The sequence below is a fragment of the Sminthopsis crassicaudata genome, chromosome 3 (assembly GCF_048593235.1).
Source record: "Sminthopsis crassicaudata isolate SCR6 chromosome 3, ASM4859323v1, whole genome shotgun sequence".
Classification (NCBI taxonomy): Eukaryota; Metazoa; Chordata; class Mammalia; order Dasyuromorphia; family Dasyuridae; genus Sminthopsis; species Sminthopsis crassicaudata.
Genome location: NC_133619.1, coordinates 403786947 through 403801601, shown reverse-complemented (window position 1 = coordinate 403801601; position 14655 = coordinate 403786947). Strand labels below are relative to the sequence as shown.

Sequence of the window (14655 nt, the reverse complement as noted above, 5' to 3'; positions counted from 1 at the left end):
GAAATCCATATTAAAAGCTCATTATGGTTTTATGGGCAAGATGGGGACATAGGAATCTGATAAAAATAGCTTATCTCTATATAGTACTTTGGTAATAATAACAACTTGTATTTATATTGTACTTTAATTTTACAGAGCATTTTCTACAAACAATACTGTAAAAAATTATTGTAAATATTGTACCTATTTTAGGAATAGGAAAACTGAGTCTTAGTGTAGTGAAATTAAATGACTTGCAGAATCAAGCAAGCAGTGTCTGAATTAGGATATAAATGTAGGTGTGTATTGACTCTAGGTAAAGAATTCTTGCCATTATATCCTTCCATTTCAAACTTTCGAGGGCTCTGGTTAGGGACTCAACCTTTTTTGTTCAATGGATCCTTTTGGCAATCTGGTGAAGCTTATAGATCCTTTGTCAGAAAAAAATGTTTTTAAATATATAAAATAAAATACACAAGATTTCAACTACACTGAAACAAAATTACCTAATTATTTTTTAAGTTCATAGATCCCAGGCTAAAATCCCCTGCTAGAGGATGACTTTAAAAATGAAACAAAAACCTCAACATTTCAAAAATACTTTGCTTAAAAATAACTTTTAGACAATACAAATATTATTTTTGTTTTTACAAATTTCCTTTCACATGTAGATAGGAAGTTGAAAGGTTAGGCAATTAATTGACTTGTATGGCAAGTGAAATTTAACAAAAAGGTAGACTGAGGTATGCTTGTCTGAGCATGTGACTCTTAAAAATAATATGGGCTGATGACTGCCTCACATTCCAGCCAAAGACACAAGCAAAAGAATAGCTTCTCTTTTAGGGATTTTGGGGAGTATATAGTAAAGAACACCAAGGTAAGTGACATTGTAAGGTTGAGGGTAGCATAACTGGTTACATACTAAAGCATGGGGAATAAAAATGATTAGAAATTGGGAATGGGTGCTAGCAATAATTCCCTTCCTTACCTCCTGTTATTAAGAAGTTTCATTGTTTAAGTCCAATTGAAATTTAGTGGTCCAGATTTCCTTGAGTAGCAAACCTTGAAGAATGGCTTGAAGGTGTAAAGATGCAGGCCCAACTCTGCTGAATCCTCCAAGATTATCAGAATTTCTTGAGGCAAGAATATACTTAACAAGAGAACTGGATTTCTAAACTTAACCCATTGCAGGCCAGCTGGATTATAAGTTCAGAGATAGAGAACCATGATTTAGGCAATAAGGGGACAAATTCAATTAACTATACATAAGATCAATAGGAAAATGATACAAGATCAATTCTAATTTTAGTGAAGTTATATGGGGCAGTCAAGTGGCCACAGTGGATAAAATGTGAGGATTGAAGTCACTCTTCCTGAATTAAAGTCTGGCCTCAGATACTTAGTAGGTAGAAAAAGTCACTTAACACTGCCTCGGTTTCCTTATCAGTAAATGATCTGGAAAAGGAAATGGTAAATCACTCCAGAATCTTTGCCAAGAAAACCCCAAAACAGATGACAAAGAGTTAGCCACGATTGAAATAACTAAATAATTACAACAATAATATGGAGTCATATGAGTAGTAATATAGCTAGGACTTAAACCCAGTTTTTTTTCATTTCCAATCCAATGTTTGTTCTACCATACTTGCAGACTTTGCTACAACTACATGGATTCATATCTATTTGGACAACCATACTAAAATTTTATAGATTTATGGATAAGTATATACTTTGTGAGATAGTTTCTAAAACATGTTCTCGTCAACCCCAAAATTGTGTTCAATATTTCTTTATCTCTATCAGTGGCATTGCTATTATCCCAGACACCTAGGTTCCAAATATTGGACCCATTTTTGATTCCTTTGTGTCTACATTCTAGTCACTTACCAGCTCGTGTAAATTATACCTCTCCAGTGTTTCTTATACTCCACACAAGCCCTCATTATTTCTAGTCTGAACTACTGGTCATCACCCAGCCTCTAATCTTTTCTCCACTGTAATCTATTCCATATCCCAGTATGACATGATTTTTCCTGAAGCAAAGCTTTTATCATGTCAGCCTCTGCTCAGAAACCTTTAATGAAGTAGCCCAGGGATATGTCTTTTTAATTTTCATACTCTACATTCAAGTAACCTTTGTATTCTTGCACTCAACCTGGGTACTTTTTTTAAATAGTGTAGACACAGAATAAACATTTGTTAAATTAATGGATCTTATTGAAAGTAGGCAGATTCAATATTCTTTAATAGAACTGAGTAAAAATTGAATGAATTACTTTGTGATAATTCTATCACTAGTGTTCAAGCAAAACTTGTATGACCAGTTTTCAGAGATGTTTTAGAAGAGGGTCCTGAATTGTGTGGGAGATAAGACTAGATTCCCTATCCCCAAGATCCATATTCAGCTCTGAAATGTTTTAGAATCACAGGATCTCAGCATTAGAAGGAATCTCAGAGTTAATTTAGCCCAAACTATAACTGAAAAGACAGTATCTCTTCTTCTACCCCCCAGAAACCTTCAGTGGTAGTAAGCAAGGTTTTTACTAAGGTGACTTTATTTCCACTTTTAGACGACTCTAATAATTAGGAAAATTTTTCCTTATATTGAGTTCAAATCTGCCACCCCTACAACTGCATCCACTTTTGTTCTGTGCAGCCAAACAAAATAAATGTAATCCTTTTTCCCCATGACAAACCCTCAGACACTTGAATCATTCAGTTCTAACTCTGATCCCCAACTTCCAATCTTTTTCTTCTCCAAACTAAACAGCACTGTGACATTTCCTTTAACCAATCCTTATATGGCTATGATTCCAGTCCTTCCCCTTCCCCTCCCCCCCCACCATCACCTACTTGATTTTCTCTGGAAAAGCTTCAGTTTGTCAATAGTTTTCCTAAAACATGGCAAAGAGATTTGAATACAGTTGTCAGGATGTAATCTGGTCAATACCCATCAGAGTAATATCTGGCATATAGGAACCACTTTAAAATGTTTATTGAATTAAACTGGCTAGGGAAGACTACAGTAAGATTATCACCTGCCTTTGTGTGATCCCCGTATCTTCCTACCTCCCAGTTCAACCATGGGTATTGCTTTGTTCCCCTACTATACTTCCTTTTAGTAAGCTCAGCTCCCATGGTTCAAATGTCATCTCTATGCACAATATTCTTAAACGTACACTCCCAGTTTTGACCACACTCCTGATCTATGTTTTTCTTTTTCAACTGCCTATTAGACATGTCCACCTGAAAGTCTCATAAGCATCTCAAGCCCCACGAATAGAAAAGTGTACTCATCATTATTTCTCCTTAAATCTGTTTCTTTTCCTAACTTCCCTAATTCTTACGAGGACGAGGACAACAAAGTTTTTCCAGTGATCAAGGTTCAAAACCAGGGAATCATCCTCAATACTTCTTTCCCACTCACCTCCCTACATCAGTTTTCAAATGTTGTCAGTTCCATCTTGAGATATATCGTGTTTCTATACCCTCTTTCCATTCCCATAATAGCATGCACTATAATTCAGGTCTTCATCATCTGGGCACTATTGAAATAACTTCCTAATTAATGTTCATGCATCCCGGTGCTCCTCCTTTCAATACATTAATCACACAGCTCCCAAAATGATATTCCTAAATATTTGAACCATATTACTATCTTGCTCAAGAAGCTTCAATCACAATCCTGTTTGTCACTGACAAGTCACTCAATATCTGGATCCAGCCTATTTTTCTAGGTAGATTACACATTAGTCCCCTTCACATATCTATATTCTAGCAAAATTGACTTATTTTCCATTCCCTATACCTGACATTAATTTTCCCATAATTGTACAAACTTTTCAAAATGCTTGGAATGTTCTCCCTTTTTTCTTCTACTTCTTAGATCCCTTCATTAATTAACTCAAGTGTCATCTTCTTAAAGAGCCAATTCTTGATTCTCCTAATTCTTAGTGCCCCATAAAAAATGTAACTTTATATTTATCTTGTGTGCATGTAGATAGTAGGATATAATATATATACATATATGTAAATATGTGTATATGTGTATATGCATATACACATATACATATTGTGTATATCCATACATTTATATAAATTTACACACAAATAATATTTACCTTTCTGTGTGCATATTGTATTTATCCTACCTTTCTCCTTCATAAACCTCCCCAAACCACCAAAAGAAAAATGTAATCTCTTTTGAAGGTGAGGATAATCTTGCTTTTGTCCTTGTATCCCTAGGGCCTAACAGGTACTTTAAAAGTGCTAGTTGATTTTGTTTCTCATTCTTCATGTTGTGTTGCTATTAATGAAGCCTTCTTTGATGATCTTATCATAGCACTGATTACTATTAAGCTCACAGTCCACTATATTACCTAAGTCTTTTTCGTATAAACCATAGTTACACTTTCTTCATTGTTACAGAAGTTGATATTCATCATATTAAATTCAGCTTATCATTCTAAAATGATTTTGCGAGATCCCAAGTCTTTCATCTAATATATTAGTTACTTTACCCAAGTTCTTGCTATGCAAACTTCATAAGGATGACATCTAAAAAATCATCAAAGCCATCAATTTAAAAACAAAACAAAATACAGCAACACTTACAAAAGAAGAGGGCAAAGAAAACCCTCCAGGGTACCTTACCCCAAGGTTCCTCCTTCAGGATGACTTTGAGTCATTAATGACTTTCCATTCATGTAGTTCTAAATCTATTTAGTGATACATTCTAGCCCCCATATTTCTGTTTTATCCATAAGAATATCTTGACAGAATTTGTCAATTACTGAAACTGAGTTATATTATGTCTATGCATTTGGCGATTCTCTGAAAACTGCCTTTTCATTACTTTGTCCAAGTACACAGTACATTCTTCTTAGCAAATCTGAGTTCCTGCAATGAAAAGGTTAAGTTTAGTTTGTCATCTTGGTTTTAATTTAGTCCAAAAATGCAATCCAAGTAGAACATGACAGCACCTCATGCACATCTGCTTGCTGGTGGAAAGTAGATCCCAGAAAAGGCAATTAAATTGTAGTATTATCCTTGGTGCAAGAGTATTGGACTGCAAAGAGTATTTTCTTCCCCAAAAAGATTCAGAGAAGGACTGCCTTCATTAATGTGTAGATAATATTAGAGGAAGAGCAACTGAAGCAAAACATACACAGATGAGCTGCTTTTAAGGAATCCGTAAATAGCTCAGTATCTGAGAAATGCTGAACTAACCAAGGTGATTAAGAATTACCATTCAAAATGGTAGAAAGAGTGGAACCCTAGAAATAACTTCATACATTTCTCATTGATGTGGAAAAAGTAGGCTTGCTGGATGGTGAATTGTTTTTCTTATTCTAGATGATACTGTTGAAGATGGAGCTATTTAATAATGTGAAATATAGAGTGTACTCATTGCTAAGCAAGTGGCTACCCAAAGGAGATAGACAATGACATCCATTTTTGTAGGTATAGAAACCAGATCTGAGATTTCACTTATATATGAGAAGGGAACGAGAAGCGATGAAGCATTTATATAGTACCTACTATGTGTCTGGCATTGTGCTAAATACTTTCACAAATATAGTCTCATTTGGTTATCACAACAACCTTGTTCAGTAAGTACTATTATTCCAATTTATAGTTGAAGAGGCACACAGGTTAATCAAGTGGGTCAGGGTCTTCCTTCTCTTAAAGAAATATGGAATCCCTCTACTTATGCAGGTCAGCACCTTCTCTGAAACTTACAGTCCTAACAGAGTTGCTTTTACAACACTAAGAAAAATCATTTGCCTGAGATCACAAAATCACTGTGTATCAGTGCTCTCTATTCATTATACTCTTTCCTCTAATGTGCCCATTTGAATATCCCACAAAAAATCCATGAGTAGATTTTTTGGCAATGAAAATAATAAACAAATCTAACATTTCACGAAAATTCCTCAAACCCTGCTATGGAATTGCAAAGAGTAAAAAATTATGGTTATAATTTTTAGGTTGAATTGTAGTTACCATTTGGATTTGTAGATCCGTGTTGTTGGAAAGGTTCTGCAAACTCCATAAATACTTTGATTCAAAATAATAAACATTGTTGATCTGCAAAATAACACATTAAGGACAGCTGAACATTCCAGGTTTCTCTACCACATCCAATTAGCTAGTAGATTAGAAATGGACTGAAAAAAATCAAATGGACCAGAAGCCATGGTCAGTTCTTGGACTTGTAGAGTCTGAAACTTAAGCATCATTAAACTGAAAATTCAGTAGCTACTGAAAATTATTAAATGTTACAAAACTGTTATGGTTGGGGAAAAATATTTTAAGGAATTTAAGAATTGCTCTTAAGTGAGTCATCCTCACAATAGGATTCATTTCAATTCAAGCCAAACCAATATTTGTTAAGTGACTCATGTACTATAGATACAAAAATTTAAAAATATATATAATCACTGCTCTCAGGTAGGTTACAATCTGCTGGTGAATCAAGTGATGATAAAATAAGGGGCCTAGATACACTTGTAAGTACAAAATACAAGTATGCATTCAGGATATTGAACTACCAAAAAGCTCAAAAAAAATGTCTCATTGTTCAAAATAGGATAAATGCCAATAGGAAGAACATAATGACAAACAAAACAGGAGAAAAGTAGAAAAGAATTGGGATTAAAACACCAAAAGGTAAAGTCTAGACAATGTCAGGTTCAAAAGGAATTATTTAAAAAGCAAACCAAATTGAGCAAGTGAAAATTTAAAATAGAGAAATCAACATTTGGAATCTTAAATTTAAGATAAAAATTTAAGTTGGGAGGAAAGAGCAAATTATAAATGAAGTAGTAATATCCTAATCTGTTTGGGTCTATCTATAGTTGGATTTTCTTCGACCCCCAAATTCTTTAGGGACATGCTAAAAGTCAGTTCCCAATAACCTGACATAAAATAATTATGAAGCCAGTCTGACATGTACCAAATAAGAATGGAATAATTCTTTTTGATTATACTACAATATAAACTTGAGGCAGAGCCAAAACAGGAACAAGCTTGATGAACAGCCATGAGTTTGAAAGCTTTATCATATGTATCATATGTTATACACATGTACACTATTACACATTATTATGTGTTATTTAAGGCACTATGTTATAGTGTCTGAAAGCCTAGACTTAGAATCATAAAGACAAGAAGTCAAATCCTCTTGACATATATTGTCTTTGTGATCCAGTGAGTCATAAACCTTTTAATACTGTGGACAACTCATTAAGATTATAAATCACACATAAGTTGATTAGTGGTACTAGTAGAGAAAATTTGTTCACTGGGAGTTCTTCAGTTCTTCACACCAAAAAAATTTCAGGTCTATCCATTTCTCATTCAGGGACCTTTTCCAAAACTTTCAAGCTACATAGTCAGCTAAGTGGTATAATGATTAGAGCATTGGACATAGAGTGTGGAGGACCTAAGATTGCATCCAACCTGAGACACTTTTCAGCTTTGTAAACCTGGGCAAGTCGCTTTTTTTAAAAATAAGTTTTTATTTATATTTTCTCTTTCTTACATCACCATAGATCCTTATATCACCCTCCCAGAAAGCCATTCTTTTTGACAGGTAATTTTTTTTAGAGAAGAAAAAAAAGGTTAGCACAGTTAAAAAGTCTGACAATATATCCAAAATACCTGTGGACTTCTCACCTCCACAAAAGAGTAGCTTGGAGTTTCTTCTTATACTTTTTCATTCAATTTCACTGTTATATTTTGGTTTTGATGTTTTGGTGACATTCTTTTCATTTACATTATCATAGTTACTGTACCTATTGTTTTCTTGGCTCTGCTTATTTCACTTTGCATCAGGTTAAGAGAGGTAGTTTCCCATGCTTCCCTGTATTCATTACTCATATCATTTCTTATAGTATATATTCCATCATATTTGTGCCTTATCTACAATTCTTTTAGCCATTCCCTAATGCATGACTATCTACTTTGTTTCCAATTTTTAACTCTTCCCCCAAAGTACTGCTATGAATATTTTGGAGGATATAAGAACTTTTTTCTTGTTGATGACTTTTAAAAAGTATCATCTGGGCAAGTCAGTTAAACTCCTCCTCAGTTTTCCCAATTGTAAAATGAGAATAATAATGACACTTATCTCTCAGAGTTGACGTAAGAATCAAATAAGATAATATTTGTAAAACATTTAGCACAATACCAAGCACATGGTAGAAGTTTGTTAAAGACTTGTTTCCTTCCTTCTTTCTACTCATTCAACAAACATTTCTTATTTACCTATTTTGTGCTGGGCACTGAATTACAGAACATACTGAGACTACAGAAATGAAAACAAAACAATCCCTGCTGTCAAGGAGTTTGCATTTGATTGGTGCACACAATATGTGCATATAAAAGTAAATACAAAATAAATATAAGATAATATCAGGGGACATTAACAGCTTAGAGGACTAGGAAAGATCTTATGTAGAAGAATTTGCCTGTGATGATATGTGATTGAAACTAAGGATTCTAAGAGTTACAGGTAAGAAGGGGAAGTGTGTCCTGAGGCAGAGAGAGAGATGAGAGATGGAATGAAGCAGTCAGCCTGAGCAACGGTATAGAAGACAGCTTTTTCCTGCACCCACACTTTTACATTGTCCTTGGTAGCCAAAATCACCTTGTGAGAAAACCACTTTAAGACTTAAATAATTAAACTTTTTTATCAGGAATTCTGCTCTTAAGTGAAGGTAGTGTAAAGTGATGAGACTCCTGTGTGTATGTGTATGCAGAGAGGTAAAGATTGCCCCAAAGAAGAGCAGAACTGTATATCATTTTGTCCAGACTCCTTGTTTTGGAATTAAGAAGACTGAAGTTCAAGTTAGGGAATTGATAAATTCAAGAAATATGTAGAAGTATTATACAAGTTTATATATACTATGTATATATTAACTTGTATAATCTTATAATCTTATCAATCATTTCAGTCATGTCTGGCTCTTTGTGACCCTATTTGAAGTTTTCTTAGCAAAGATACTGGTGTGGTTTGCCATTTCCTTCTCTAGTTCTTTTTATAGATGAAGAAACTGAGGTAAACAGGAGAAGCCAGATTTTGAACTCAGTCGATGTCTTCCTGGTTCTGGCCTGAGCACTCCATCCACTGGACCACATAGTTGCTCTAATTTTCTTTGTAATTCTATATATTTTATCTTATGCAATGAGAAATTTTATTCACAGAGAGGGTTCCTAGGCTTCAAATTGCCAAAGTAGTCCATAACACAAAAAGGTTAAGAATTCTTCCTTTATATATTCACCGTAAAAATACATAGTTTTAAATATCAAGATTGACAAAGAGTATTACTTCTCTCACTCCGGCCAAGCCTGAGTGATTAAAATAGAAATAAATCTTTCCAGAGAAATTCATTAGAGTTCAAAGCTTCTGTGGATTATCCAAAGTTATATAGCATCTAGGTTTAGTTTTGTTTCTTTAGAGCTTGGAATTTCTCTTTTAATTAAATATCTTCCTCTGGGAATTGATTGTAGTATGCTCAGTTAGGTGTGACTAGCAAAACTCAGTTAATAACCTCAAATTCTGAAAGAAGGAGGTATCTAATACAGCAATGAAGAAATAGACAGCAAAAGAGGTGGAAAAAATGTGTTCTATATGCAAATCTGACTGCTGATGTGGAAAAAAGGAGGATAGGCTAGACTTTAAAAAGAAAACTAACATTAATCAAATAAATTAACCAAAACAATGGCATTTTAAAGCATTTGGGATATTCTGAAGAGACGTGGTCATAATGCTGATAATTATTAAAAATTTTAGATAATACAAACGAAAGGGTAGTGACTTGAAACACCAGAATCAGTTTTAACAAAGAAATCTATTATTATGACTAAGTGTAATTGTAACTCTTATTATTACTAAGTGTAAATTAACTTCAGAATGCTGGTAATTAGCTAGTAGATGAATGTTATTGTAAAACATACTCAGCTAATGATTTTTTTATTTGGTTCTCAGAAATTCAGAATTGGAAGGGACCTCAGAGGTAATTTAGTATAACCTCTACTTGAAGCACAAATCCTTCTACAACATTTCTGACAAGTTAGAACAAATATGATGGAGTAGTACAGAATTCCTGATCTGTAAAGGAACTTAGAAATTATCTAAATCAACACCTTTATTTTAACAGATGGGAAAATTGAGGCTAAAGGATTTAAGCAACTTGCTTAAGTTTCCATTTGAATAGCAGCAATGATGGACAACTCACAATTTCCCAAAGCATTTCACTTTGGGCCAATTTGTTAAAAATTTCTCAGTTTTGCTAAGTGAGATTTACCTTCTTATAACCACTTACTGGTCTTAATTCCAACTAATTGCTTTCTGCACCCCATCACCATCCTTTCCTCTTATATAGTCTCATTTTATTGTAATATTCCCTTTATTGTGATGGTCCGGAACTGATTCCACCCTATTTTTGAGGTATACCTGTAATCATAGTTCCCAGGTTCATGAGGACTGAGTGAATCTTAAATCTATTACAAGTATAGCTGTCATATGACAATTATTCTTTGTAGAGTTGATAACAGATGATCAAAAATGATTTTTTCTTCCCCTGGCTTTTATCCCTTCTCTGGCAAATGAAAAATGAAGTGACTAAGGAAACAAAGATTTGATCTTATGAGCATATCATTTTATTAAGCAAAGCATGACAGTAGCCTGACAAACCAGGACCAGGCCTTCTCAGCTTAGGCTTGGACCCCAAATATAGGAAGAGACAGATGTATATATATTTTTAAAAAGTAAACAAGGGGGCAGCTAGATACCACAGTGGATAGAGCAACCAGAGGAACTGAAGTCAAATGTGACCTCAGATACTTAACACTTCCTAGCTGTGTGACCCTGGGCAAGTCACTTAACCCCAGTTGCCTCAGCCAAAAAAAAAATGCATCAAGCAATATTGATTCATTAAAGGAAACATTACAACATTAGGTAATATGATTTCTATTTGGAGGAAAGATTAAGGATATTCTAAATTGTGAGACAGAGAAGGTAAACAGATAACAATTCCCTGAATTCAGAAAAAAAGAATGCCCCACTTCCCCAAGTATCTATAAACAAAATAACATAGAAATGATAAATGATAGATCAGTATAGGGTCAGTTTTCAGATAATACATATGGATAGCTTGAAGTGTACAACTATGAGAAAACTCTTTGTATTCATCTTTGAATCTGACTGGATTTCTGATCAGCATAACCATGGTCCTCAGTTAAAGAACTCCAAGTGGCAGAAAGGCTGATCCAGCTTCCTAGCCATGCAGAGCTAGGTTCAAACAATGAAAAAATTCCCACAATTTAATAGTTTTTCACAAGATGAAAGTTGAACTAGGCACATAATTGAATAGAAAGGGAACTGAGCTACCTCCAGAATTGTCACAAGATGGAATCAGTGTGTTTCACCCAATTTCCACAATTAACCACTGGCTGTCCTAATCCCTTCAATTCTTTTTCTCCTTCCACCAGCTCCTACCACTATTAACATTAATTGGTTGAGTGAGAGAAAAGTGGTGAGTGAAAGCAGTCACAATTGAACTGCTCTGTAGGAACTAGATATGTACTCTCTGTCTTGTCACTTTGCTGCTTGTTTTGGGATCTTAGGATTTTCATCTTTGCACTACCCTAAGGAAGAAAAAGTGGCCTAAGAGAGATAGCAAGGAAGTTGACCCTCTGGCACCGATTACTCACCGTCCCATTACCCTTTGGTAATAATCTCTGCCCCCAAGACCAATTTGGCAGCAAGTCCCCCTTCTCCTGGAATATAGGCAACAATAGGAAACATGAACATGAACATGAACATGAACACAAAGAATAAGCCCTCCAGCAACTCTCTGCTCCCCTTGCTTCAGTTTGACCACATCTTTTTCCTCCTTTTAACAACAATGGTATGATGTGGTTAATTTTTGAATACATGTCACTTGCTTTTATAGGCCAGTTGCAAGCATTCCCAGAATGGGGGCAGGCTGGCTCCTCTTCAGGGATATCAGTAGCAGCTGCTTCTCTCCTGTCCCCTCCCCTTCCTTATTATAATAACAGATTGGTTCCACAGTGGTTAAGGCTTACATTGATTTCATGAGACTTGTTTAAACATTTCTCCTGCCATTTGCATCATATGAGAACATCTCTTGACAATTATAAGAATAGGTTTTTGGTAAGATCCAGGTAGTGAGCATTTATAAAGCTCAAAATTTTCAAAAAATCCTGCCCTTTTAATTTACAATTTAACTCAATTTAGAAAAGCTGTATTAAACCTTTAATATGTGCTTTAATGTGTATGCATATATGTATGTCTGTGTGTAAGTACTAAATTTACTATGTGTACATATATGTGTAGATACATATATAAACAATTTATAACATATAATTTAATTCAATTTAGCAAACATATTAAACATTTACTATGTTACTATGTATGTGATTATGTATATGCATATATATGGTATTATTTGTACATATATATACATATGTACACATAATTTACAATATATATTTTAATTAAATTCAGCAAACATATAATAAATATATACCATGTATATTTCAAGACTCCTTTACATTTCTTTTCAATGTGTATTTTTTTAAGTTGAAAAATTACAAATGTTTTCTTCTTTGTTTCCCTTCAGATTTATGCAGTTCGATCAGTTGTCCCCAACAAAAGCAATAATGAAATAGTGCTGGTGCTACAACAATTTGATAATAATGTAGACAGAGCAGTTCAAGCCTTCATGGATGGTAAGCCTGAATTTTTCATTGAGCCAGAAAGATCAAAAACAGCCTTTATCTTGTAAGTTCTTTGAGAAAGACGATGCCATATCTTCCCCCAGACCTATCACTGGACCTTAGAGAGTGAATGCTTGCCTAATAAATGCTTGTTGAATAATTGAAAGTTAAATATTCAATGTTTTTCACTCTCTTAATTTTTCTTCTAACAAATGCTAACCAGACCAAGTGTTGGCTAAATTTTTCATGAATTCCCTTGGTCCATGGTTCGCTTAAAATAAAAAAAAAATTAAAAGAAGTGTTAAAAATTACTTTTCTCTGCTGGAAAAACCTTTAGATATTTTCAGTAAAAATAACAGTTATATGAGCAGAACTAGAGATCATTATACACTTCAACAATGATACTGTATGAGGATGTATTCTGATGGAAGTGGATATCTTCAACATAGAGAAGAGCTAATCCAATTCCAATGATGGACAGAATCAGCTACATCCAGAAAAAGAATACTGGGAAATGAGTGTAAACTGTGAGCATTATTATTATTATTTTTTTTCTTCCCAGATTATTTTTGCCTTCTGAATACAATTCTTCCTTTGCAACAATAACAACAACAAAATTCGGTTCTGCACATATATATTGTACCTAGAATATACTACAAGATATTTAATATGTATGGGAATGCCTGCCATCTAGGGGAAGGGGTGGAGGGAAGGAGGGGAAAAATTCAGAATAGAAGGGAGTACAAGGGATAATGTTGTAAAAAAAATTACCTATGTATATGTACTGTCAAAAAATGTTATAATTATAAAAATTAATAAAAAATAACAGTTATAATCCTTCTAATCATGGGTAATTAATTCATGTTTCCTGAAATTCAGACCTGACTAGTATTTTGACAATCAGGTTCATTCTTTACTGATGGTCATGGTATCCTGTTAAGAATGACAATGATTTAATTAATTACATTAACTGAATGATATTAAATAATTTATTGGTTTGCTTTTTTTGTGGGAGGGACATATGCTTCATTCTGGACTATGAAGGTCATTTACCACGTGTGGAATTTAAAGCCAAAGCAAACCAGCATATCTGTATTTGTCCTTATGAACAGAGCCCTTGCACTTGGGATTTAAGGAGCTCCATAAGTTTGTCTCTGATTTCTCCTATTCATGAAGTATGACCCTGTTATCCTCACTCAAGCAAAATTTCTCTTATTTATATCTACGCTATTCCCTACTTATATCTCTAGACCTTTTTTCCCCAATGGTAGCAAATCAAAAATAACAAATTTTAACTTTGCTGCAATGAATAGAAAACTTTTGAAGATTGTAACTTTTAAAATGTTGGTAAGTATGACTTTTTCATTGAAAAAAAACAAAACCCTTACATTTATGTAGCCTTAATGTTTGCAGAGAACTTCTTGGAGAATTGTAAACAAAGGTTTTATGTATATTATCTCATTTATGCTTCTCAACAATCCTATAAAGGGGTGCTTATGTCCATTTACAGATGAGGAAAATCAGACCCAGAAAGATTAAGTAACTTGTCCATCATCATCCACTAGTATTCAAGGAAACATTTGAACCAAGCTCTTTGAGACTCTAAGTCTAGCTATCTTAACCTACTGAGCCACCTTGAAGCCTCACAAACTTTGTTCTGTTTCATACCCCTCTAGATCCCAGTTGTCCAGACCTGCTCCTAGAATAAGATGACCAGGACCAGGTTCCCAGGCAAGGTCCAAGTGACCTGGAACAACTGAACGTGTAGTGCCTTATACTTATATTTAGACAATAAAAAGTTAGCATGATTCCAGAAAGCACCAATTGGAAGCAGAAGTAGGAAAATTCCTGAGTTTTCATAGGTTGCATTGATGTAACCAATTACATGCAAGTCAGATGGCAGACACAGTGGAACTGGCACAATAT

General features: G+C 34.2%; 1 protein-coding gene across 5 annotated transcripts in view; it reads left to right on the top strand.

The window, feature by feature from the left end:
* SPATS2L (spermatogenesis associated serine rich 2 like) overlaps positions 1 to 14655 on the top strand; it is a 220663-nt gene that overhangs the window by 136410 nt on the left and 69598 nt on the right. For all 5 annotated transcript variants that reach the window (XM_074302748.1, XM_074302751.1, XM_074302752.1 and 2 more), the window contains exon 3: positions 12633 to 12741. In XM_074302748.1, the coding sequence (XP_074158849.1) occupies positions 12633 to 12741 (109 nt within the window). The remainder of the gene's footprint in view (positions 1 to 12632; positions 12742 to 14655) is intronic.